Below are 27,105 nucleotides of genomic sequence, written 5' to 3'. Positions count from 1 at the left end.
GGTGATTTGATTATTGTCTTCTAATTCAGCCTGATGTAGCACAGATGTGGAGCCAGAGTAACAGTGTGGCATAATGGAAAATTCAGGATGGAAGGAAATAAAGAGAACAGGAAAAAAAACAGCGGTATGTGGATGAAAAAGTCAAATTTTCCTCATTATCACTGCGAGTATGATCAGTTTCACAGTTTGCTTCAATTGACAACTCTGCGGGAGACTGAACGTTGCTTTCCACAAGCAAAGCGCTCAATAACCGAAGAGTAATTTGTGCTCTGCAACATGCACACACGCACACACACACAGTTCTGCACAGCTGTAACATCTGCAGCTGTTTAATGGTGCTCAGTAATCAGCTGTTGGAAAGTGCTTCACACAGCCACATCAACAACAAAACCAAGGTAAACATGGAAAATTCTCCTAATGGAAAATTCATGGTGTGAAGGAAACAACAACAACAAGCTCTGCTAGACTTCGCAGCAGAGACCTTCAGTATAATGACTTCCAACCCTCGAGGCGATGGAAAAAAAATGGTAAAAGATTGCATTAACACATGAATAAAGGATAACACAGTGTGTTCAAAAAAACAGATAGTTGGATAGAAATGCTGCCAGAAACAGGTGATTATGCAGCACCTTAGTCTGTACAATATGTCCTCCATGATGATCAAAAGACAGGTAAAGTTTTGCAGTCCCAAAACATTTCTGGAGCCATTGCGGCATTCTTTGAAACAACTGAAGGAAATGGGGACTTTACATATGCTGCTGTTAAGAAAATATAAATCAAGGCTCCAGAAGGCTTGAGATCCGAATTTGTTTGGAAAACAGAAGTACATGCACAAGCTCTACTTTTAATTGAGGTTGTAAACAGATAAAGTTAATTCAAATTTAAAAAAATATTTTAGGATCTCTGGGTTTTCAGAGACTTGTACTATGGTCAACAAGATGTGTAGAGTCATTAAAAAAAAAATCTTGTGGACCACGAAACTTTAGGAAACTTTCCATCAGCATTAGGTTGAGTAGATAATGACTGAATTTTCAATTTAAGGTGAACTTATCCTTTAACCTCTTTAGTTTATTGTTCATTTCCACATATGACTGTGTAATTCATAAATGAAGTGTAGGACCAACTAAGTGAAAAAAAAATATGATTAATTCTGGTACATAACAGGTGTAATGAAACGTGGTCAGAAGAGAGCCAGTGAGGGTGAATTTGTTTCAAGTTTATAAAAGAAGTCTGGACATTGCCATTTAATCAGAACTACTTGCAATGACACAAGGACACAGTAACACATAAATGATAACTTTGAAGGCAAGCATCTGGTCCAAATTGTGACAAACTAAGTGCCGTTCAAGGTGAGCGGATTGATGAGAGGTACATTTTCAGCCTCGTTTATCAGAATCCCATTTGCTTTCATTAAACTTTCATTCAGTCCCTAATGGAACAACAACACAAAATGTCAGCCTTCTGCATCTGCAACTCTCACCCCCTTCACAGCTACATAAATTAGGTGCACACACGGAAAAACAAATCTAATTGCAACCATGCTTGCTTCATGGCAATAGCATCTCCATCGACACTGAGAACCTTTCCCTTGCAGCGCTCTGTAAAAACTGGGTCAGACGAGTTTGTTTACTGCTAATCAATGTTCTTGTCCTTTACCTGTCTGCTCCACTCAGATGAATCCTTTTTTATTACTTCCGCAGACCAACACCAAACCCTAGAGGCTTGCCTTTTAGTCTGAGCTTTGAGCCTGCAATTGCAGGAGCTAGGATTGAAAATCAATTGCCATAGTTATGGTATAGCCTAACATATGTTTTTTTTCTTTCAAAGAAGGATGAGTTTAAAAACTTGGCTGCAGGCTCAACACAAATTGGGGGGGGGGGGGCATGTAGGCCTGACATATTCCCACAGGACAAAGGCAGGATTTTCCCCTCAGTCAAATGAGAAAATTTAAATTTTTTCTATAACTTCTCTTTAAACGTAATGAAATTGACCAATGTGGTCTGATTTCAGAGCGCATCACCACACTGTTGGTCAGCTGAAGAAACTGACCACATGATGTCACAGAGTAGGACAAACTCTACTGGAGCTCATAAGCAGATGCTAAGTGCGACATTGCCCTTTGGCGCTTACATCACTTCTCCTCATTAGTCACCGCACCAACAGGAGAAGTTTACTTTTCTGCATCACTGCTGTCTTTTGCATGTGGATGCCAAATTTCACCACAGGTTACCACAAAGTTGTTACAGCACACTTTACAGGCAGGTGGTGTCTCTCAGAGGATGACAGAAGACACCACAAACATTTATTAGACTGGACAAGAAAGAAAAGAAGCTGCTGTACCAAAGAGAGCATGGTTGGGAGAGCACCTGGGACATTATTGAGTCCCTCAAGATGCAAAACATTTCCACACAACTACAATCCTGTGCTTTTGAACCTAGCGTTAAATGTGTTCTATTTAAAACCAACACTAGTATGATTTTTGAGTTAAAACTCCCTAACCAGCATGACACCATCTTGTGACAATGTATGATTATGAAAATATACTTGTTCAGATGGTTTTTCAGCTTTTTCAGGTTAGAAAGAAACAGGTTTCATGGCAGAATTATCAGTGTAAAAGAAATATTTAGATCAGTTACTTAATTCACAGTACTAATAGACTGAGATGTTACTTCAGTAAAAATATGAAAGTATCATCATGAAAGCAGGAAAACATTTTACCACAAATTATTATTATGGATGGATTAATGTAAAAGCAGGATTTCACTTTTGTAGTTCGCTGGTGGAGCTCATTTGGAACAATTTTTCATCGTCTCCATATCCCTTGTGTTAATCTTACCTTTCCTCCAGCAAGGTTGTTATGTGTCAGCATGATTAAACAAAGACGGCAAAACACATTTCCACAAACCTTGGAAAGAGGATGGGTCTTGATCAAGAATAGACCCCATCAACTCTTGGCATGAATCTGGATGAATGAATAGATCCAGGAATTTCTTTTTAATAATACTAGAGAAATACTAGAACCAGAAGAAATAACTGAGTTTGACTCATAATCAGGGATTATTATCTGTTATGTAACTCTCTGAAGTCACATTTAATAAAAAAAAAAAAGTCCAGTTGTCAGGAGTTGAGATTTATCTTGTGCCTCATTATTGTGCCGTCATTATTGCTTCTGAAGTTGGAACATAGAGTCGGAACAAGGGCAAAGAGCTGCAAATTAAGAGAGAGGCGAACAGAGCGACAACAAATGGACAAAAAACAAATGTAAAGTAGAAAGAGATGCTTCAGTAAGATGTGACACAGTGATAACCCTCCCTCTCTCTCCACTCCTGAGGCTCTTCTTGTTCTGCCTCGCCACCACATCAAAGCAGGGCTTCAAAGTGCATTGAAGTAGCCTTCATCACTTGCTCACTCTCTAAGTCAACAACACATCAACAGACACACACAGACTTACAATACAACCATTCACAGGCACACCCACGTAGCAGTCTAGTGGCTTAATTTATCAATATCTTATTTGTGGTATCTTCTAGAAAGCTGTCTAATTCATGAAATCAAACACACAAAGAAAATTCGACATGGAGGAAAAGATGACATATTAAAGCAGAAGTGTATATACTGGTATCATTATCGAGCCCTCAAATTGTCAACTTTTTTGTCAACCTGGTTCACCTTCAGGTAACAAATTGATTGTATCCTTGGCGAAGTCAACTCAAGTCAAATAAAAAAAAAAAAAACATGGCAAAATCCAACACGATTCAAATTGAGGGTGCTAATAAAAACATCTCTTTAGAGTTGTTTCACTTCATAGCTCTGTACTGCAAACATGACATTTTAAATGTATGTTATTGCTAGCAGTAAAATTAATAACAATACTGATGATTGACATGCATGCAAACAAGTAGATAAATAAGCCAATGAGCTCACCAGCAAGCAGTTAAAGATGACGTAGAGGATGAGCGTCCACAGGTACCTGTAGCCCATATGTAGACCCGCCCACAACCAGACCAGGGAGATGAGCAGGAACAGGTAGAGGACCAGCGGCACCTCTGGAGCACAAGACAACAACAGAGAAGAATTAAAAACAATGTGTGTAAAAGCTATTACATCAGCATCGATATAAAACAGATTTCATGACTACTGTTAAATCAAGTTGATGAGATTTTATCAACTCAGTGCACCTAAATTCATTTTCATTTTTGATTAATCTGCCAGTTGGTTAATCTATTAATCAGTTCTTTGGTCTTTAAAATGTAAGAAATGGCAAAAATGCTATTTAGTGTTTCCCAAATCCCAAGATGATGTCCTTGAACCCACAGATATTCAGTTTTTGTGAGAGAGGACTGAAGAAGCCAGAAAATATTTAAATTCAAGAGAACTAGAATCTGAGAGTGGTGACTTTCTTTTCTTTAAAAAATGATCCAAGTAGTTGGTGCTCAATACAATAACTGACAACCGATCAGTTAACACTTTAAAACCAGATGTTAATGCATGACCTATTTTCTGACACAGGATGTTTCAGATACAAGTGCTTATACCCTCCAACAGTGAGAAAGCAAAAAGAAAGTGCTGTGGTGTAAGAGCCAGGAGCAGGCCTCAGGAGCTGTTTAATGAACCAGTTGTTACAGCCCAGATTCAGCTCTGGTGTACAGCAGAAATGTGCATGTGGAAAGTCCACATGTGGACTCATTAGGACTCTTGGAGCAGAATAACCATTATTCTGCTCCAAAAGTCTTAATGAGTCCACATGTGGACTCCCGATTAAAGCCCAAACTAGGGAGAGAAGTACACTGCTGGAGAGCAGACACATTAAGATTGGGTGACAGGACCTCGGCCACACAGACACACAAAAACACACACACATAGACACTTTCATTTATGCCAAGGAATAAGCATGTAAGAAGGGCTTTCACTTGAGAATTTGCAGTATCACTAATATTGATCTAACAGCCAGTATGTACACAACATGTGCAGTGTACACACATTCGCTTGCTATGTATGTCTGCTTGTTCTACTTGTTTGCAAAGCCTTTCTATATGTACTGTACATATCTCACTACTGGCTTTACTGGTTGCTGTTTACTTCACAAAAATGTGTCCAATCCATTCTTTAAATGGCATGCCCAGTGTTATTTTGTGTATTGTTCCCGCTTTCTTGTTTGTGTTATTTTGCTCTTCATTTTGCTTTTGCTTGTCGTATTTTTGGCAAGCAGTGAACTTCAGGGCTGAAAAAGTTCCACCAACGCTACACTTCTTTGCCCATTTTTCATTAGCCAGGAGTGAGGTGGAGTCAGGCCCTGTCAAGATGGTGATGCCGCTACCACTCACTTTGACCTTCTTTCTCGCTCTCCAGAAAACTATGGGTGATGTCATGGTAGCTCTGGCCACTATTTTATACAGTCAGTGAATTAGGAGGACATTTTAACATCTTAGCCAGAGGATGGCAAATTATTTTTCATCAATCTGCACTTATGGTCAAGGAAAGGTGAAATATGGACATAGAAATGATCATGTGCTTGAGCTTGCACTTGGTAATTAGCATGCCCTTTAAATATGACCACATGCAATCTACAGGCCATAAAAGCACGCAAACAAGTGACTTCATGTGAAAACGCTCACTCGACCTCCTGCGTGCTGCAGACAGCAGACACACAGCTGACTGTACATGAACACAGCATGCAGAAACACACTGAGACAGATCTCCTGTATTTGGACTGGGTCAAGTGTTCTAAGATAAGACAAGAACGCCAAGAGGTCTTTCTGCACGTGTTTCTAAACCGAGCTCTCCTGCAACAACTGGTGTCACTGCTAACCTACTTTCTGTTAGGACTGATACACCACATACACTAAGGCACACGACACAAGCAGAGGTGAACACTGCACCTTCCACTTTATCTATCAGTGTAAGAACAGATACATTTATGTTTCCTGAAATTAATGCCTCTTGATTCACGATTCCTGAAGTGAGAGTTCAACAACATCGGTCTCACACTGAAGTGGAGACCACTGATATAACCTTGCACCTCATCTCCATCCGTTCACGGTGTTCCTTTTGGACGGGTAATTAGAGGACAAACAAAATGAACGCTGCCAATCACGAGCAGGCAGTGTCGACTGTCAAGAGTGAGTCATTAGCACGGAGGCCTGATAAATAAAACAGCTCATTACAATCCAGCTCATTTCCACCAAGAGGAAATAATGAAGCAAAACGAGATGGAAACAGCTGCTAAAATGAGCTGAAATACTGTCTATTTTGAGAGGGATATGTGATCCTTGTAAGAAAGATGGTTTTACAGAAAATTAAAGAGGGACAGATATGTTTGCAATACTTGAGAAAGTTTGATAAATGTGTGTATTTCAACATGTGTGTGTCTGTTTGAAGGTGGAGCAGGAAGGTGGATACATTTGCCGTGCCTTTTTTCAATTAGTTATCATCATGCTGCTGAATGCATGATGTACCATTGATAACATTCATTCATGCTCCATATAGTCATATTTATTGTGACCAACTGAATGTACAATTTTAAGAATATTACATATTAGATAACAAAGGCAACGTGTTCAAGGCATTTAGAATCAAATTGACCTCTAACTGACTCAAACACTGACCCTTTAATAGTAAATGAAGTTCAACATGTTGCTGAGTCACTCTGGCTGCTGTCTGGCTGGTGTTATGTAGGGCACACAAGCAAGTCAATCCCCATAAGAGCCCATGTTAAACTCTTCAACTTCACAGCATAAATAAACATATTTAGAGCCTGCTCTCTATTGCTTATTTTCCTTATTTATGAGCCACCTTGTTTGCGTTAACTGGCAGACAACTGTTGGAGCTGGTGAGCTCTGGAGGAGACAGCTGTGGGCAGAGCCTGGAGATTCCATAAGAATAAACATCCAAAGTCAAGGACAGCACAAAGTTTGTTTTTCTTTTTGAACCTTTGGGATCAAAACATGGATTTATCTTCACTCTCACTTCTCACACAGTCTGCAACAATGAGCCACAGAGGGCACAATTATGACTTGTAAATTTCTCTGTCTCTGCTGACCCTTCAGTGGTAACTGAAAAATGCACCAATTCAAAATGCCACTGCTGAGTCACTCTGGCTGTAGTCTGGCTGGTTTAATGTAGGGCAGACTGTACAGTTCAGTTCACTTCACAAGTAGGATGGAAACACAGGGCAAGTTTGCACACAAAGCCCTCACATAGGTGCCACTTCCGCCACCCTGTCCGTTTAACTCTGCTCCAAGTTCAGCTCCTTAGCTCATTGCAACTTTCCTCTAGCTGAGCCCGAACAATGCTTCCTTCTTTTCATTTTCATACCTCTCTTCATGCCTCTCCCTTTTCCTTTGGGACTTATTTCCTGAAAGGCATTATTTAGTCCATAGCTCACGGTTTTGTGTTGTTTCACACCTAGTGTGTTTGTTCTTTACACCAGCTTTGTTCATCCATTGCTGTTCATCATTTCACTCTTCTCAGAACATATTTTATTTCATCAAATCTAACCAATGTCAACATTTTCTTTCTCTCTCTATTTCTTCTATCTTGCACATCTGTCTCCATCTCCTCCCTCCCTGGTCTGAGTTTTCCAACCATGTAAGCACATTCCAGTCTGTGGACAGGGCAGAGCTCCCACAGTAAGAACAGGTTCCTGGAGCCAAATGGAGACTTGCTGCAAAATGCTGACTGACTGTTTGGTTTGATACAAAGAAGCAGAAAGACGCAGAGCTTCTACATATGATCAGTAGTTACTGTACGTGTGCATTTGCTTGTATGTGTTTGAGCATGCATGACTGCATATGAAGGCCTTTGCAAACACAAGAGAAAGCCTTCTCTAATCTCTGGACAGATGCTAAATGATATCATGGGTATATCTCAGTGTGGCAGAACTAAGAACTAAACAAACAGTTTAACCCCCAGTGGTGCAACTTCTGCTCAAATCTTTTCACCGCATGAGGACAGTCTCCAGTTTATGTTTGATGGAGCTGGTTCCTGGTGTGAGAGGACAAACTGGGAAGAAAATGTGGATTCAACAAAAACAGCCAGGCGGTAACTCCAGACAGTGCTGACATTACTGTCACAGAGAGGTCAGCAGCTGTAGTAACAACAAGCTGCAGTGAATGTGTGATGAGCACTCACAAACACCTCACATGCAAGTAAGTAAGTTTGAATATATACAAACTTAATTTATCATTTGTCAGGACTATTCTGACAAATGATGATATTACCAAGAATGCTAGTTTGAAAAGAAAAGCACTTAAGATAATTTTCTTATGTTAAAATAAAAATACAACAATATAGGATACAAGTAAAAGTCCTGCATGCAAAATTTTACTTAATTAATGAACAGAAGTATTGGCTTGCAAAATGTACTCAACGGTGTCCATGAATTATTGAATACCGATACAAATACATTTCGTAAAATCAGGTGTGAGAAAACAAATTCAGTCTTGCCACGTCATTGATTGATAAAGCTCAATCCAAGGCTATTGATAATGAGATACAATAATAAAACATCTTCACACACACACACAGAAAACAGTAACAACACTATGCAATCAAACCTCATCCATCACATGTATTTGTTTATTTACACATTCCCGACAAATCAACAATCAAAGTGCAGTCAGGGAGCTCCTGGAGCCATAAAAACCGAACAATAATAGCTACCCTTTCAACGCTGCTCTATGTGAAAATCGAAAGTCTGCTCACTTCCGTATGCAAGGAACATCATGTCTTGTAAATGTACCTTGTGGTTTCAGTGGGTTCAGTGGGGGCAGTGACGACGGCTAATTGGTATATTATATATTATATATATTTCTTCTTTGTCCTGGCAAGTCTTACACTGGGCACAATGGCTCAGGTGAGGTACAGGAACACACACACACACACACACACACACACACACACACACACACACACACACACACACACACACACACACACACACACACACACACACAAAGGCACATTTGCTTGATATCATTGACGTCAGAAGTGCTGCTATATCTCGCACGGCCCTGTGAGTTTTACATGTGGGTTTCTCACAGTCAGACGCACAAACACATATGTACACTGATTAGCACATGAGCTTATCTCATAATTATTTTCTGCAGTAGGGGCAGCAACTGAAAATGTTGTCAACACAAAGACTAACTGTCATAAGACAGCTTCTGCACAAATCTTTTTGTCTTGTTTTGACTATTTTTCTGGCCTTTTTCATGGCTTTATTGGATAGGGCAACCTGGAGTGTGACAGGAAGCAAGACTGAGAGAGAGTGGGGATGACATGCAACAAAGGGCCAAAGGTCAGACTCAAACTCTGGGCTGCTGCTGCAAAGACACAGCCTCTGTACATGGTGTGCATGTTCTACCAACTGAGCCACTGGGAAGCCCGGTTCTTCTCAAATTCTAATTGGACGGTAACATCAAAACCAAGCACACACAAGATTTATGCAAGATTTATTAGAGTGATTAAGGTACCCATCTGAAAATAGCCCAGAACCAATTAAATAAAACAAAATGATTAGATGTTATTTGGCCTGTTTAGAGGTAAGATGTGATACCACAGAAAGAGCCTTAAAAACACATCTGATTAACATATCAAGGAGAGTCAAAAGATTTCTTTACGATTGGTGTTTTGTCTGATCACTGCACACTGCAAGGCTGAAATTGTTTAGAGTTGTTTTACCAGTCCTTGTGGGTCTTTAAACTAACTCTGACAAACTGTAGATAAGTCCAGGGAATTACCAGAGGCGTAGTCTGTGTTTAGAACAATAAAATCTTATAGGCCTTTCCCCTTACGTTTTATGCCTCTTTGGACTTTGGACAAGTTGAGACAAAGCCAGTACTAATATATAACTCTTCCAAAAGCTACAATAAAGAAAAAGAAAAGAAAACTGCTACCTAATGCATCACATACTGTTCGTGTGTATGTTGTGTCCATCCATATACAGTAAATGATGTACATGCATATGTATATGTGGTGGTATTGTGTCATTATTCTGATTGCAGATTATCATTTTATCTGGACATATTATTAAAAGTATATCCAACACTGATCCATCGCTGCATGACCTTTAATAAAGAATGCCGTCCCATTTTGTGTTTTGTCATGAGCAGCCTTTTCACAGTGCAGCTGCTGTACACAGAAGTGGACACACATATTCACACCTCAGGGGAACTGTGCCACACACACTCTGTCTGGTCTTTAGATTGCTGCTTTGAATAGTGTGTGCAGTTCCTACCTTCCCCTGCATTTCCTCTCTCGGTCTCTCTTTCTCTTGCTCTCTTCATGTGAACAAAGTGTTTTAGAAGCTGGTGTAACCTGGTTTACTGCTCAGATTGACTACCTTTATACTTCTACTCTGCTGTCCACACTTTAGTCAGGTTAAAATCCTACAAGCTGACCCCCAGCCTCAGCCTTGTTTGTGAAAGACAAAGTATTGCTGTCTTGTTAGTGATGCACACCCACCTGCAGCATAGCAGATCACTGTTTTTGGTCTTCTGTGCTACTTCGGAGGCCACACACAGAGTCCAGGGCAAAATGCTTGCCAGCCAAAGGACTGGCACTAATTCAGGCTTTGCTTTGTCATTGGAGGGCCTCGACTGAGCAAAACAAGCTAAAGCCTGCTGATTCTCACTGATGACCACTGATTACAGCCATGATACTGAGGGACTAACGTGGTTTGGCTAGGATCTTCATGAGTGGGCCAAGTGAGTGACTGCACTAAATAAATCTGAATGATTCATTCTGACCATAATGTTGGCCATATCTCTGCAAACAAGAATCTTGTACAAAGTTTGGGGTTGTTGCCACACATCATACTGCATTGTGTCCATTTAACACTGCAGATAGGCAAGTGGAACACAGTGGATGTGGTAGAGAGTCTGTAGAATTGCTATATGAACCCAAAGAATTTCCAAATGTTTACAACAATTTAATACCATAACACTTTAAACTGCATGTTAAAGGCTTTAAACTGGTTGCTAAACTAAATTCAGCTTTGTGGATCATTTCATTATTATGTTATGTAAGTAGAGTGGCTTAATAAAAATGCTATTGTCAGCAGTATTGCATTTAGAAAAGCAGGTATTGCTAATGTTTTGTTCCTGTATCATGGATCCCTTGGGTATACAAACAGCAGACAGAGACAGAGCCTGTAAGCTGAGCAAAATAGGGGCTAAAACTTTAAGCCAAAAATAGGGGTGGATAGAGTCCAGCTCCTGAAGGCATCCTGGCAGCAGGTTACTTGTTTTCAAAGTGAAAGCACAGGAGTGTACATTCTCAGATCTAGTCTTACATTTACCTACATTTATGTGTGTATGTGTACCTGTGCTGTTGGTTCGTCCACGGTAAATGTCATCATAGGCCTTCCACTGCTGAGTAACCTGGTAGGCGTGGATGAATACAACCAGCACTGCAACCAGACAGATGAGGGGCACCAGCACCGCTGTAGACAGGGCAGCATAGATGTTTGGGATGAAGCACCTAGAGGATGGATGGACAGTATGAGTGATCGTTTTTTGTTGCAGTGTATGTAGAAAGAACAGGAAATGGAAAAGAGGAGGGGGAAATCATGCTAACAAGCATTGAGAAAGCTAAAGCTTAAGCTATAGAAAACAGAAACAGATTACATGCCTATATTGCTCTACATTTACTCAAGTTAAGACTTCAAGTTTCACAAACAGGATCTGGCTGTGAAAGCCCTGAGCCCGCCTAAGGCTTGCAGCCGTGTTACGTCTTACTCAACAGCTGCAGCTTTGCAGCTTTTTGTCTTCAGCAGCAAAATATGTATGTTTTTAAATCTTCTGAACAACCAGATCACCCTGCAGCTAGAGTAGAAAAACATATGAGGATAAAGGCCAACGTGTTTTCTATTTAAAGGATGAAAGAGTATTTCCACAAGCGAACAACATGATCCATTTTTCTCCGCTAAGAGGGTCGTTATGTGAGTTCATCCTCTGATCCTGTCCAACAACCATTTCTCTGGGGGCAAACTGACATCCAAACATAAACTAATGCTCCTATATACCATCATGTTCTTTAAACATCCAGGAGATTTAATAAAACCTCTTTAACTTTGGTGCACCACACATGCCTAGGCCAAGACTTGAGAGGGCTCGAAGCATTACCAATCCTGATGGCAGTCATGTAATTCCATCTAACATTCAACACAAGTTGTCAAAGTTGTTAACATGCTAGAGCTACCTTTCTACCTGGAAGTAAACACATGTACTTTGTAGGGTCAGGGAGCCCTCTAGCAAATCAGAATACTGTTGCGGGGCCATAGCTGAGGCAGTTCCCAGAAAATGTGCATCTTTATTAGAACACCTTGGGGTTTGTAAATTATATCTTGAAACTTTCATGCTTCAAATTTATTTGATAATTGGTTTGCACAACAAATAAAAGTGAATGAAGCTAATTTCTTTTTTTAAACAATGTTTTTTTTACAATCATGAATGTCTTTCCACAATATATCTATCAATTCGTGTGAGTCAATATGACTCAGTTTTTTACTGTTTATCTGTCCTCCGTTTTCTCAGGAGTTTTTCCCAGCTTTTGTCCAGTCAGAAGTGTTTTTCTCTATTAAAACAACTGAGTAAATTATTTTTCTCTGGGAAAATCAGCATCCACATATTAACTGTGACTGCCAAACAACTATCAAAACACTCATGTGACTTTGTCTTTTTCACAAAACAAGCTCAGCCTCTGGTTTGGTGGGAGCATGAAACACAGATAGGAGCTCACCGCAGGCTTGACTAATCGCAAAGGAATAATTGGAGCTGTGCTAGTCATAACATTACATGAGGTATGCCAAATAAAGCATTGCATCACCCTGTCCCAGCAGGACAGCCAGACTCTGAGAGTGTAAGCACACTGTAATGTAGATATCTGGTTCTGCTGTGGCTTTGTGGGAGGATGAGATCCTACTGTAATGGGAGTTTCACAAAAAAGTATATAAGTACATAAATATAGTGGATGAAAAAACACCATCAAGAAGCCCATTTCACTTACTTCATGGTTTGGAAGGCAAGAAATAAAATTAGCATTGCCTCTTCAGGATGAGTTTCATAGAAATGTTGCTGTTTTCTTTTTTATATTTATGGCAGTGTTTGATCAAGGTTAACTTAAGCTCAGGGTCTTATTTAAGGAAAATTAATTATGTCTATCTTAAGGAGATATACATTCTTCCGTGGTGTATATAACGTACATATTGTGATTGCAGAACAAGAAAGCTGTGAATTTATATTTCCACAGGTGAGACTGTAAAACAGCTGACATGGGATGAACGAATATGACGTTTGAATGTCTCCAGGAAATTACTTGATCTTTATAGTCTAGGTATAATGCAGCCAAACAAGCCATGTATTAGTCCATCCAGGTAACACAGATCACCATGTTAGACTCAAATAAGAATTAATAAGGAACAGTTTGACCATCGTGGTGAAGAATGAGCTGGGCAGATGAGAAGGTGAAAAATTTTGATTTATCAGTCAGTATCTACAATCCTACCCTCACCTACAGCCATGAAATGTGGGTTAAAAGAAAGACTGAGATTGCGACAAGCAGCTGATATGAGGTCCTTCCGTAGGGTGCCATAAAGCAGCTTCTCCTTCATGTCAAAAAGAGCCAGCTAGGGTGGTTCTGGCATCTGATTAGGATGCCTCCTGGGTGCCACTTTTTGGAGATTTTCCAGGCACAGCCAATTGGGAGGACACCCCCGGGTGAGACCCAGAACTTGCTGAAGAGATTATACATCCCATTTGGCCTGCGAACAGCCCAGGATCCCCCAGGAGGAGCTGTAAAACCTTCCTGAGGAACAGCTTGCTAAGCCTGCTGCCACCGCAACCCAACCCTGAATAAGCTGAAGTCATTGAATGGATAAGGAAAAGCTGTATATAGTATAAATCGCATTGTAATGGTAAAAAATGTACATCAAATCCATTTTTAATCATGACTTGTGCTTATTGCCCATGTATGTCCATAGGTAACAAGTAACTTAATTAGTAAGGGAGGACTTAAATACTGCTCAGGGTATGATTTGTAAGAAATGGCAACAACATAAGGATATTTCCATAACTATAAAGGGCAGCATAATGGCTAACTGTTGCTCACTATACTCTTTGATGTAGCTATAGCAATAGCTACAGTTGTAGCGACTAACTGTTGTTAGCAAATAGCTAAAGTGGCTGTGGAGCAAAGACTGTAGTTAGCTCACACAGCAACCTCAGATCATGGGGGAGGTCACAGCCATGAACTAGTGAACACACACTCTTTAGCATTTAGACTATATATAACATAATTATACAAAACACAATCAATATGACACAAAAACGCAAGACCTGAGCTTGACACCTGTCTGCACGTAGGCAGGGTGAAACTGAGGCAGCTCAAGTCATGAGGAAACAAGACTGTGACCTGTTTACACTCACGTAGAGAGAGAGGAAATTCAAAGGCTGTTTGATTCCCTCAAGAGGAAGGTACGCTTCCAGGAAATCTGAATACTCCTCTGTATCCTTGAATGTCTCATGTATACACTCACTGTCTCACACACACACACACAAATACACACACACAGGCACACACACACACACACACACACACACACACACACACACACACACACTCAGAGGAAACACACATACAGGCCACACCTAAGACCACAGGCTAATATTAGATGTGATTTAAGGGTTCAAACTTCATCTTCCCTGTCACGCATACTCGATCTCCTACTCAAGGACATACACTGCCATGTACTTGTTTACTTTGGCAATTAGTACACACTCATATAAACCCACACTTCAGCATGAACACACCTGAGTAGGGAGCATTGTACAGGGTTTTAAAAAGTGACGCCATCTGTTTTGTTCAAGTGTTCAAGTGCCCTATACATAGATGGCACAGGGATATTTTTAGCTCTAACACACACACACACACACACACACACACACACACACACACACACACACACACACACACACACACGCACACACACACACACACACACAACACAAAGCCACACAGTGTAAGGGTTCTTCAGGGTTTCTCCTTTACTCTCCACCCTGATGTATGAAAGCCTCCCTCTCTAGGGTAAAGGCTCAAGTTTCCATATGAGGAGACACATTCAGTCATCCAGCTGATTGGGCAAGCTAACTCCTCTCATGATGTCACCGCATCAGGTGTTTTCTGTTTGCTCTACTCTAGCCTGAAGTGGAATTTACCTAAGCCTGAAAAAGAAACTGAAGTCATCACGACTCAGACCAGCTTAAAAAACACACGAGTCCTCATACAAAAACAGATTATGTTGGAGTTGTGTCAGCTCCACCTCCTTTTCATTCACTAAACACCACTCGTTTGTAAGTATGTGTTTAGCTCTGTCCACTCACACATCTCCTTGCACCAGCCCGTATACGCTGTGTATTGTCCATCCGAAGCCGCCGAGCAGGACGATGACCAGGATAATAATGACGACAGCAGGAAGTCCCCAGCCCAACAGGAAGTAGAGCAGGTATCGACGCTCTGTGTGCTCATCGTTCATCACCAAGACTTGCCAGAAGTTAACCGCCTGGGCACACAGAAGTCAAGTGAGGGAAGACATTAGAGGAGAACATGAATGCATATTTAAAGACATATAAAGGAAAGTTTATAATTTCTTAATCCCGATCATGAACCTAACCACCCTCTTTTATGTTTTCTTTCAGTTCTTGTTTAATGTTTTAAAACCAGTCCCCATTTACTTTAGTTGTTTAGAGAAAGTTACTTGTTTTGAACTAACCGTACATTTACCCGACTTTCTATTGGCATGGGCGTGAGAAAAAAGTGACTGCATTTTCATTTTTTGGGTAAACTTATTCTATGGCCTCGCTGACCTTCAGTTACTGAATGCTTTTCTGGAAGAAAGTGTGAGTTTGACATTTAGGAGAAAGACTGAGAGATCCTGCATGACTTGGATGGAGGCGGTCATGTTTAAAGGGATCTGTGGTGGTACTGTTTACGCAGATGATATTTCTAGTAAAGCAGTATTCTTTGAGCCAGATGTGCAACTGCATTAGTTGGATAAACTTGACATCACCAAAGTTGAGGCTGGCATTGAGCCTGAAATTATGCATAATGTTCTAGCACTCAAAACATTGTCCAGGAGGCTGATGTGTGTATAAAACACCTGAATGCACTATATTGTGTGTATGTTGTGAGGACAGACAAAATGTCTGAATTTTGAACTTTGCTTTTGAGGACACTTGGTCTTCAAAGAGAGTAAAGTACTAAAACACACACAGTACACCACACTTTTATCACACCCACAATAGCTGTGTTTGCTTAGTAATCTAGATGGCTTTGATAGCTTTATCCATCTGATACACTAAGCCCTCCATTGTTACATAAGCAGCCTTTCTGAACACCTGTTGGTTACAACACAGACACAATGACTTATCCCTGTGTGAAGATCTCAGCAGACAACCTCATATCTTTAAGACAGCTTTAAACTATTGCACCAGTAAAGGTTAATTTGTAGCTTTAAAGTCAGACTCAAAGGTAAAAAAAAAAGCAGCTCTTAGTTTTCCAACCCACTTGACGGGTTGTAAATTGAAGACTTTCACTTCACCTAGCCTTATAAAGACCAAACTTGATATCAGTCATTGATAATGAACTTTAACAAGACAAAAGTAAGATTTAGGCATTATCAACACATCAATCAAAGTTCTTTCTTCTGTTGAACGTTACAAAATAGTGCAACAGCTGTTATGATTAACAGCTGATGATGTTTGTGACTGTCCATCTGTCTGCTAACACTTAAGCAGGAAATTTACACAGAGGGCACTGCGATGCAACTAATGAAAGAAGATTATGGGATGCTGACCTCTTCCTCAGATAACCTCTGTCTCTTGCATGACCATCATCACATTGTATAACCACTTACACAACAAACATTGCTGCAAATACACAAAACACATGCAGCACACAGAACTATACAATCAGTCAATACTAATGTTGGTCAGAGTCAAGAGCTGCCTTTTCCATGTTGGGCTGGAGCTGTTGAGGGACTGCATCCCTCTCTAACTAATGATACTGCAGCCAAAGGATAAAGGCATGTGTAACCAGGCTTCATGACTGGCATGCAGATCACTACACCTGCTGACAATTTGGCTAAATTAGTGGTTATGCTTTTGTCTTTTCGCCAACTGTCTAGAAGTATCTAGCCAAGCCAGTGGTTTTAGTTTCAACTGTCCAGGTTTCTGAGGTATGTGAGGTTTCTGTTGCATACCAATATAATGGGACTGCATGTAATTTGGTGACAGTCCTTACAGTATCGAAAGATAACAATATAAACTAGTATGTCACTAAGAAGAGCACATACCTCCGCTAAGGCCCAGCGGTCCTCTTAAATTCATTCAAGCCTATATTCAAATCTAGATTGGGATCCGGAACCAATGGAAGTGGGTAAAAATGTGACCTCCTTGGTGGGGGTAAAAATCAACAGTAAAGCATCTTCCAAAAACAATGTCCTGAGTTAATTTCAAAGATTTTGAAAAGTTTTCATTGGAACAACTTTTTATTGGAGAGATACTTCCATGGAAACAGTTGAATGTATTCTGTGAAATATTCAGATTACACTAGGAGGGGTAATCTTAGCAAATATTATGGAATCTGCACTACTGGATACCACTAAAGTTAAGTGTTTCTTTTAAATGTAGGACTAACTGATCATTTAAGTGGGGTTAAAGTAGTACTTTTGGGCAACTCATTCCTGGTTGACTGACTGGCTACTCATCCACGATCACAATCAAATTTATTTGTCCACGAGCAAAAAACTGGCCGGTATCCTCTTACAACATAGCTGTGAAATTGGCACTTTTGGTGGCTGTTTGTCTAGCTAGCTACAGTGAAACAGTGTAGAAATAAACTGCAGGCCAGTGCCAAGGCTTTAGCAGGTCCTTCCTGGCTGAAAGAGCTGTACAGTATTGTTATGTAATATTATGCAGCTTCTCAAGCTGAGGTTGCCTATGTGAGCCTCTGCAGTCAAGAAAAAAAATGGATTTAGTGATTACATTATTGACTGTTTACTGGCATTATGTCAGGGCATATTCCTCTGACCAAATACTGAACTGCACATCCTCACACAGACACACCCCCACTGCATTTATTGATTTAAAGTCTTCTTCATGGTCTGAGTTGGGTTGCTGGCGCCCTCACATATCAACCACTTAGCTGAAAGCAGCTACCTGATAGGGAGGGAAAAATGAGCGGTGAGACATCAAGGTGGTCGATACCGAGACGTTGGCTTTAGTGCCACACATCAATGAGAGCCAGAGTGGCAGCAATATTTTCATTGTCAGCTATTATTGTTGCTGACAATAAAGAAGAGGAGACATTTTTGGCAGAGGAGTTAAAGACCAAAGGTGATTTAACAAAAAGTAAAAGTGTGTGTGTGTGTGTGTGTGTGTGTGTGTGTGTGTGTGTGTGTGTGTGTGTGTGTGTGTGTGTGAATAAAAAACAGAAAATCAAAAGTTAAAATTTTACCCATCGTAGCATTTCTCCTATGACTTAAATTCCTTCTGGGGTGAAAAATAGTTTATGTTTCCTCCACTCGATCATATCAGCCACTACCACTCTAACTACTACCATGTGTCTAAACCGGCTTTTGACGTCAAAACACATCGCATCACTGCCAATTCTCGTCATTTCAAATTCTAACACACATGAAAGCCGTTGGCCTGAGCCAGAGGTCATCTGATAAACAGTCTGATATGAAAAAAGGCATACAGCCGGCACGTAGAGCACTGCAGGATCCCAGTATAACCCTGTTCTGGTCACTCTCCATTAGCTAATTCAGAGGACTAATCTTATAATACTCCACCAATTATAACATATGTGCCAGGAGAGATTATATCCACTACATAAACAATGATTATGTTCACTTACAAACGTCAGACATTGTAGAAGACTGAGTGATGGAAACAAAATCAGTTACGCAAGAGGGGGACAACAAGTGGAGAAAGGGGGAGATGAGAAAATTGAAACAGGGACAGGTCTTGTTTATGTGATGGACCACATTTTAACCCAGGCTACATGACTGGTATACATTCTTGTTACCGGATTCATGGTTGAACAATAGCTTTAAGAGATTTTGAGCTATGACGACAATGGATCACATTTCCCAGCTTAAACAGTTAAATATTATTTAGGTCTGAGCTTTCACTACAATTTTCATAACACAGTCAGCCACAACCCAGTGAATATAAATTGGTTTGCAGTCATTGTACCAATCGTAATGATAAATAAAGCAACAAAGGAATCTGTATATAAAAGTTGTTGTGCTAGTTAAGGTCAGCGGAAAAAGTCCTTGGCAAACAAACACACGAACAAGGATTTATTTTAATTAGGTAAAAAAAAAAAAAAAAAATCACTTCAGGACAGGAAGTACAGGCTATCACTGGCCACTGCTCCTCTCCAGAGGAGCTGATGAAGTACACTTGGCCATGTTGAACACATTCCTGAGTCATCTTTAGTCTCTCCATAGGATTAGAATTGTATTTGCTGACACTGACACTAGTGACATAAAAACATATTCTTTTTAAAGCTGTCTTGTATGGAATGGATCAGATATATAAATGCATTTTGGTGTTTAAAGGATGAGTTTGTCCAAAAATTGTTTCATCATCTACTCACCCCCATGAAAAGTTGGGTGAAGTTTCAAAACGTTTCTGGGGCAAAACAAGGTTGAAGCATTGTCTTAAACAAATGAAGTAGCTAGGGACTTATTTTTGAATATAAGAAAAATTGAAAAATGTAGAAAAAGGCTTCAGCTTGAAAATACATTATTTACATGCTCTTTTAATCTGATATATTCACTGTAGCTGTTAAAATAAAAGAGTTAAAACGTGCACCCTGTTTCAGATGGGTGCATGAACTCGACAGAGGGAGTAAATAAGATTCTTTCAAAATCAATTTGGGATTTCAGGGCCTCTTTTTTTGGGTTGCTCGGAGCTACCTCAGTTATTTAGGGTAATGCTGCAATGCTGTTTTGCTTCAAAACTTCACCTGACTTTTCACTGGCATGGGGTGAGTGGATAATGACTGGATTTTTGGGTGGATTCTTTAAGTATCACGGTTTAATATGTTTTTTGCGTGTTAAGCTGAGAGCTGGGACTTTGCCTGTCAGGCTTTGTTCTTGGCAGTAACCAAAAAGAGAAAAAGAAGTAGAGGCCAGACAGTCAAGAAGGAGGGGGCTAAGAACTGCTAGGGTGAGGTGTTACTAAGTGGTACCAGTCTAGGGTCAAAGATCATGTCAAGCAGCATTCTGGTACCTTCATCTCACCCACTAATTAAAACCTGGCTGAGCCCACATGGTAGAGGTTTCACTAGTTATTACGTAAAAAACACATGCTTCATGCAAGGGACAAAAGAAAGAATGGGAACCCTGTTTATACCAAGTCATGAGGAAAATCAGCAAGAGAAGGAAAGGAGATTTTACCTACAGATGCCACTCAATAAAATATAATCATATCTGAAGTCATAAAAAAGTGATTTCCAGATTAACTGCAAGAAACTCCAGTGGGGAATTAAATGTGAAAAGGGACATATTTAAAAATAAAGTATTACAACATATTAGGACACATCGACTATACATGTTTGACCAGCAGACTGACTTTTTGACCCTCTTGAGTTAAATCTCAACACTCCCGCTCTCCACTATGATTGAACGCCTAGTGAATAGACAACATTGTCAAGGCTTTGCAGACTGCACAGACAGTTATACTGATAACACATGGTGAACAGGTACCACCTCATCGTCATAATCCAGGAAAAATTACATAAATATAGCAAATGTCTCTACTTATATGAGTAAAATAATGTGCTGTGTATGATTTAACTGTATGATTTAACTCACTTCCATGCTGATGAAAAGTCAGGTATGTTTTGTACTTAGCAAAACAGGGTTGCAGCATGCTCCAACTGAAGTAGATGGGGACTACAAAATGACAACCAAAACAAAAAAAGACAAAATGGCTCCATACTGCTCGTCCATGGAAATCCAAGTCTTCAAAAGACATTGATGCAGTCAAGCTCGAGCTCCAAATTCACATGGAGAGTGTGCTCATGGTTTTAGCAGCTATAGTAGTAAAAGATTTGATTTTACATAAGGGTGTAAATAACCTTTTAACAAATCAATTTAGGATTCCAGGGCTTCTGAAGACCTTGATTAAGCTGTTTTGGTTTTTGGTCTATTAAGCTTTAATCTCACTATCTACTTCAGTTGTGTAGCATCAGCTTGGGGGTCAGTAGATAATGACTGCATTTTCATTTTTGGGTGAACTTGTTCTTTAGTTAGCTATGTTCAGTCAAGTGTGTCTGGTGTTGGTTTTTTGAACCGTTGTTACCTGTATGAGCATCCAAAAGAACTGACTGAGGTGGAAATAGTGAGAGAAGAGCGCCAGAGCGGCACAGCTGTCCTCTGAAAACATTCGACCACGGAAAGCTGACACCAGGAAACAGATCTGCAGAGAAACAGAGATAAAAGGCACATTAAAAATCAGTCACCATTGTGTGTAAATAAGAAGCACATTGTTATGGGAATGACCATACGTGCACATACACATATTTTCAAGGAATGTGATGACATTCTGTATGACTACCTGGCATACTACTACACATACACAGGAGCAGTTGTACTTGCAGTGTCAGTGGGTCATATTGCGCATGAGGCCTGTTTTAAAGTCTATACATTTTTAAAGGAGACGGCAGGACTCAGATAGCCCCCCTCCCACAGAGACATCCTATTCTGCAGACCTGTTACATCACCATGCAGCAAGCTATGCAGGCGTGAGCAAAAATAAAAAACACAACAGAAAACAACACTGACAAATATGTTCCTTTCGCATCGTCCCACATGCACAAAGACTTGTGCAAACGTGTGGGTGCAACACTTGTCCGGATAACGGAATAAAGGGCATTGCAGAATCACTGCAGAAAACAGCTTGCGGTAAGTGTGTGTGTGTGTGTGTGTGTGTGTGTGTGTGTGTGTGTGTGTGTGTGAGAGAGAGAGAGAGAGAGAGAGAGAGAGAGAGAGAGAGAGAGAGAGAGCAGGAGGGAAAGGGAGAGAGAGTTTAGTAGGCGGGAACACATCTGGGCCAAAATTCAATTTGTAACATTGGAGGCAGGACTGTGTGGAAAACCCATGAGGGAAGCAGAAAATACTGCTGCTCTGCTGTCCATCAGAGAGCTTCATTTACCTCTGGCACTGACAGAGTGCAGTGCCGGTGTAGCCGGACGATTGTTACATAACCTGCTGCCTGTCGGCCCGCTGCCAGTTCCACAGACCAGAGAGAAGCTGAATGAAAGCGAGAAGGAGCCCAGGGATGTGGTGCAAAGGATAACTTGGTGTCAAATGAACTTACATTATATTCATTACACTCATTTTTCATACAGAAGCAGACAAAGCTTTGGGTTAAAAGGAAGGTTTCTGCTTAACACTGACTATATTTTGTTGTGATGCTTACACAAAAAGAGGTGCTCTAGCCTACACATACAGTAATTATCTCTGTTACCTCAACAGTTGTTTGATTTGACTCAACAAAGCCAAACAAATGATTCTGAAGACAGACCAGCAAAGCTCTTTATATCTCCAAAACAAGCTAACATATACTGTCAGTGCCACCAGATGGTTTCAGCTAATTTGCTTAGCAAGACAGTCTCTATAGCAACCAGGTAAATAGCATTCGTGAGCTGTGAGATGACCTTCTCTCAACATGTGCTCTTTGCTTGTATTAGTTGGCCTTCTTTTGTGTTGAGGTTACTCCTGATCAAGAATGATACTAAGTGACATGCTGTCCAGAAGACACCACTAATCTGTCCTGCTTGAGTGGGGTGATGTCAACTTAGTCACTCCTCACTTTTCTCTTGTCCAAAGGCTTTCTTTCAAAGTGTATTTCAGTCTCTTTCTCTCCTTCTTTGTAGGGTTTTTCCCCCTGCCTTATTAGCTTGCATTCTGAAAACCCACCTGGAAAACCCTAAATAAGCATTCCTGGTTTTTCCAACTCTTCCAACTAACTAACCCTGTCTGTATCCTCCTGTTGACTAAGGGGAAAAGCCAGGGCCTTTCTAAAAAAAACAAGAATCATGAGTCACTTTCCCATCCAAGGCCTGCAGGGTGTGTGGGGGAGGGATGGCAGAGGAAGGAAACTCGTGCCCGGACTGCCTGGATATGTGCCTGAGTGAAGCGGCTGTTCAGGTACCTTATGGGAACAAAGATTATGCGGTGCGGTTGTGTGTTTTTGGCAGCGAGTTACTGACATTTGGCCATAGGCGCAGCATGACAGACATCCATCCTCTCATAACAATGGGGAAATCACCAAGTGAGAAGTGCTAAATCAAGTGCAGGATGCTAGGCACAGAATCATAAGCAAACATGCAGTACACACAGTCATGTTTGTTTTACATCAAAGGCTCTAATTCTGGGAAATCAAAGGGAACGTTCAAGTGTGGCATGCAAGGGAGTGATAGCCTACTTTAGGTATTTTGTGGCTGTGCGCACCATGGGCACATGGCATTTGAGTTGGATAAACCTTAAGTGTGTAGTCTGGATGTATCTACAGCACATGTAACAACAGTCCATGTCTTAACATGGCATGGCTCTAAGCAGTCAACCACACCAATTTACTATAACCTTTCGTGATAAACTCTAATAGCTTCAGGGATAGCTATTGAACCACTGAAACCACTGACCTGTGCTGAAATGATGACATAACAGGTATAGAGAGAAATGCCCCTAAATGGAAAGGAGAGCAAAGGGCTTTGAAGTAAGTCAGTGTGTTTTTCTGCAGTGGTGTGAATGGACTCTGTAACAGGTGGATACCCCACACATGTGCATATGTCTGTGTGTTTGAGTCCCCTATGGAGCTGGGCTAAGAACTATCTGGCTCACGTCAAAGATAGAAACCAGGTGTACCAGTCTGGATGTATTAACAGGTGATAGTTACATACAAGTTACAAAAAGATTGTATTTATCAGAGCTAGTCTAACTGCCATCTGCCTTTTCAACAGGCCCTGAAATACACACCGACAGATACACACACACAAACAATCACACTCTGACAAGACAGGACTTCTTATTACTTTTGTGCCTATTACAAAATACTCTATTGTCAGTTCTGGCAAGGTCTGGCAAATGTGTCACATCTTTCGAGATTTGGTTAAAAAAGCAGGGCAGTGCATGAAACTCCATTTAAAAAGGTCAGCATTTCTATATGGGATACAGAAACTGTTTTTCCACTGGAGTGTATATTATTTTGGTTATTTACTTTTTACTGTTATTTTAATGTTCATGTTAAGCTGTTCTAGGCTATGAGGCTAAAGAGCTCATCATCTAACTTTTCTGCTGCAGCTGGAGCAGGGTGGCCTTTGCTTATGAGAAATTAACAACAGTATCAAATAAGGGCCTTAACCAATAATCCCAAATTTCTTGTAATCTTAGCCTGGCCTGAACCCATTCACCACACCACTGAAGACAATCTATGTCCTATAACTAGTTTGAGAAATAGGTTGTAACTGAGATGAGGGAGTTCTTTCCCCTCCCTAGAGGTAATTACACTCAGGACAAACAAACTGCTAAGTGTCACGAAGCACAAAGCACTAACCTCAGAGTAAAACAAAAGAGGGGAGGTTTGATATGGGTAAACTGGAGTCAATCGGGTTTCATGACAGACCAGACTGACTCTCCAGTCAACACATATTAATACTGACAAACACAAACTGTATTCACTAATTAACTGTGACAGAACTTTATGGTAACAGCCTCTGACTATAGAGTACCCTGTGAGGATAGTTTGATTTTGGACAAATCAAATTATATCCATTGGTTCTTTGATGGTGAAGCTCCCACACCTTGACAACCGAGTACAGGGACTCAGGAAGTCAGCAGCGAACTGTTGCAGGGCTGGCTTCGATTTAGATACGACCTTTGTAGAGGATTATTAGCTGAGACTAGCTCAATGGGTATAGAGGCCACAGATACAACTATGGCCATTGTTCAGTCCATTGTGAAAATAAGACAGGCATGTGTCAGCGCTGTCAGGGATGGGTTAGCAGGGTGGGGAGGTGACGTAGCGTTTATCAAATCCCCACCTATCTACTGCTCTGTCCTTTGTCCCCAAGCCTTCTTCTCTCTTTTCACAAGACACTAGGAGTCGACCTGTCCCAGCCCTCGGGCTACTGACTTATTACAAGCGGAGACTGGGAGGTGCTGCAGGACTCTAAATACAAGTCATGTCAGTCTAGCGTGTGTTCTGTGCACGCTCGTGTCTGGTAAAACAGGAACCACCAAAGCTCTCACGCATAATGCCTGGACGCTTCTAATTTATTACCCCATTGTACAAAGATTACAAGTCAAGATTCTGTCTCCAGCACATGTGATTAAGACCACAACAACCAGTATATTGTCAGAGAGCAAACAGAGTTAGATATACATAGATAGGGGAGGGGAATACACATACAAGTAGAAATCAAAGCAGCTATTCTTCTACTGAATTTTTGTTCTTAAGCCAGAACTATTGGTCCATCTCTTGGCTAAATGGCCAATCAGTGAGTATGCTTTTCTTGCGTGGCCTTGAAGCACCCCAGAGACCGTCAGTTCATTGTTATTGCTTTTGTTTCAGATCTACTGCTGCCTTGGGAATATTTCTACGTATCTTTACACTGGATTTAACCTCAAGTTGATATGTTAAGCAGGTCTGAAAGAAAAAAAAATGCTTGTATTTCAACCTTTTGCCTGCAGTAGTAAACGATAGAGAAGATGACTGGCCAAATCCCAAAGGGCTTAATCAAGAGGACTGACACAAATAAGGAGCATTAACATAAACTTAACCACAACACCATACAGTATAAAACAGTTTAAAAGCACTCTGCATACAATAGCTGGAACACTTTTTTACTTATAAAGGTTTACAAATGAGATCAGAAAAATGCTGCAAAAACAAACTGCTCACAGGAAATGTAATATTCTGGTGTAGCCACTTTGTGCTGCTGCTGGCTGTAGCTCTCATCCTCCCAATGAGTTCTGCAGCTGATCGATAGCCCCTGCGTGCTGACGCTAACGTGGCTAGGAGTACCAGTGTGGCTAAAAATAGCATCTGCCTGATGCATTACATCACTGAGGGAATGGGGCCTTAGCTGTCTGCCTGCCAGACTATCCATCTACACTTGTGTCCAAAACGCTTAACCTCCACCTCTCCCTTCCTGCAGCTTCCTATCTCCCATCCTTCTCTATACTCGCAAGTCCCTCTCCACCCTCTGCTCCACTCCATCTCACCCCCCCCTCCCCCTTCTCCTTCACCTCCCCCTTCTCTCTAACAGCTACCGGTCTGATCTAGCTGGTTCCAGCCTCAGCCTGCACCCTGGGTGTTTCCTCGTATGCCTTTGTTCAGAAAGAGATAAAGCAAATTGAAAAGGAGAAAGAGAAATATGAGATTCCACCCTTACTCTTTTCATCATTTTCTCACTGAAGCAATGCCTTCCCATTAAGCAACTTCAGTCCTCATCACTATCAATCCCTCCACATCTTCTCATTCATAGCTGACCAATTTGCACAATTCTAGCAACATCAGCAAGTGCAGTGTAAATATTTCACAAGTACACATTTATCTATACAAGTATGCCTGCTTTAACTTGAGTAAGGTGACTAGAAACTGTATTTATTTCAGGTCCATTCAACGCCAATTTTACATTGTCACTCTCCTCACGTGCCGCAGCCTCTCTGATTATTCATGTTTGTATGCTGAAGTGCACGGGACAGCCAGTTGCAAGAAGCAGGTCACATGGCAATGGCTGGCAGCTGGGTTAGTAGGCCACGGTGCATGGAGAAGGAGGAGAGATTTAACATTTGCTGACAGGACATGTGAGGTAGTTAAAACAAAAATAAGTAAGAACAAAAAGAGAAGAGCCCTGTGTGAATTTCTGCATCACAGCTGCGATGGAAAATGATTACATCCAACTGGTGTTAACAGAGCCAATGTTGAAATTAAATCTTCACCATTTTGAGCCTCACTTGACAATTTCCCAGCATACTGGGCAGGCGTTTTAATGAGCAGCTATCTCAAATGTTTTTCAAATAGCATG

General features: G+C 40.8%; 1 protein-coding gene across 2 annotated transcripts in view; it reads right to left on the bottom strand.

Moving 5' to 3' along the window:
- The window catches only part of adgrv1 (adhesion G protein-coupled receptor V1), a 116,458-nt gene that overhangs the window by 10,869 nt on the left and 78,484 nt on the right, over positions 1 to 27,105 (bottom strand). For both annotated transcript variants that reach the window (XM_037097364.1, XM_037097365.1), the window contains 4 exons: positions 21,375 to 21,491; positions 15,381 to 15,559; positions 11,324 to 11,481; positions 3,925 to 4,046 (listed from right to left, as the gene is read on the bottom strand). In XM_037097364.1, the coding sequence (XP_036953259.1) occupies positions 3,925 to 4,046; positions 11,324 to 11,481; positions 15,381 to 15,559; positions 21,375 to 21,491 (576 nt within the window). The remainder of the gene's footprint in view (positions 1 to 3,924; positions 4,047 to 11,323; positions 11,482 to 15,380; positions 15,560 to 21,374; positions 21,492 to 27,105) is intronic.

The sequence above is a fragment of the Acanthopagrus latus genome, chromosome 5 (assembly GCF_904848185.1).
Source record: "Acanthopagrus latus isolate v.2019 chromosome 5, fAcaLat1.1, whole genome shotgun sequence".
In the NCBI taxonomy this organism is placed as follows: domain Eukaryota; kingdom Metazoa; phylum Chordata; class Actinopteri; order Spariformes; family Sparidae; genus Acanthopagrus; species Acanthopagrus latus.
This window is presented reverse-complemented; position numbering and strand designations above follow the sequence as displayed.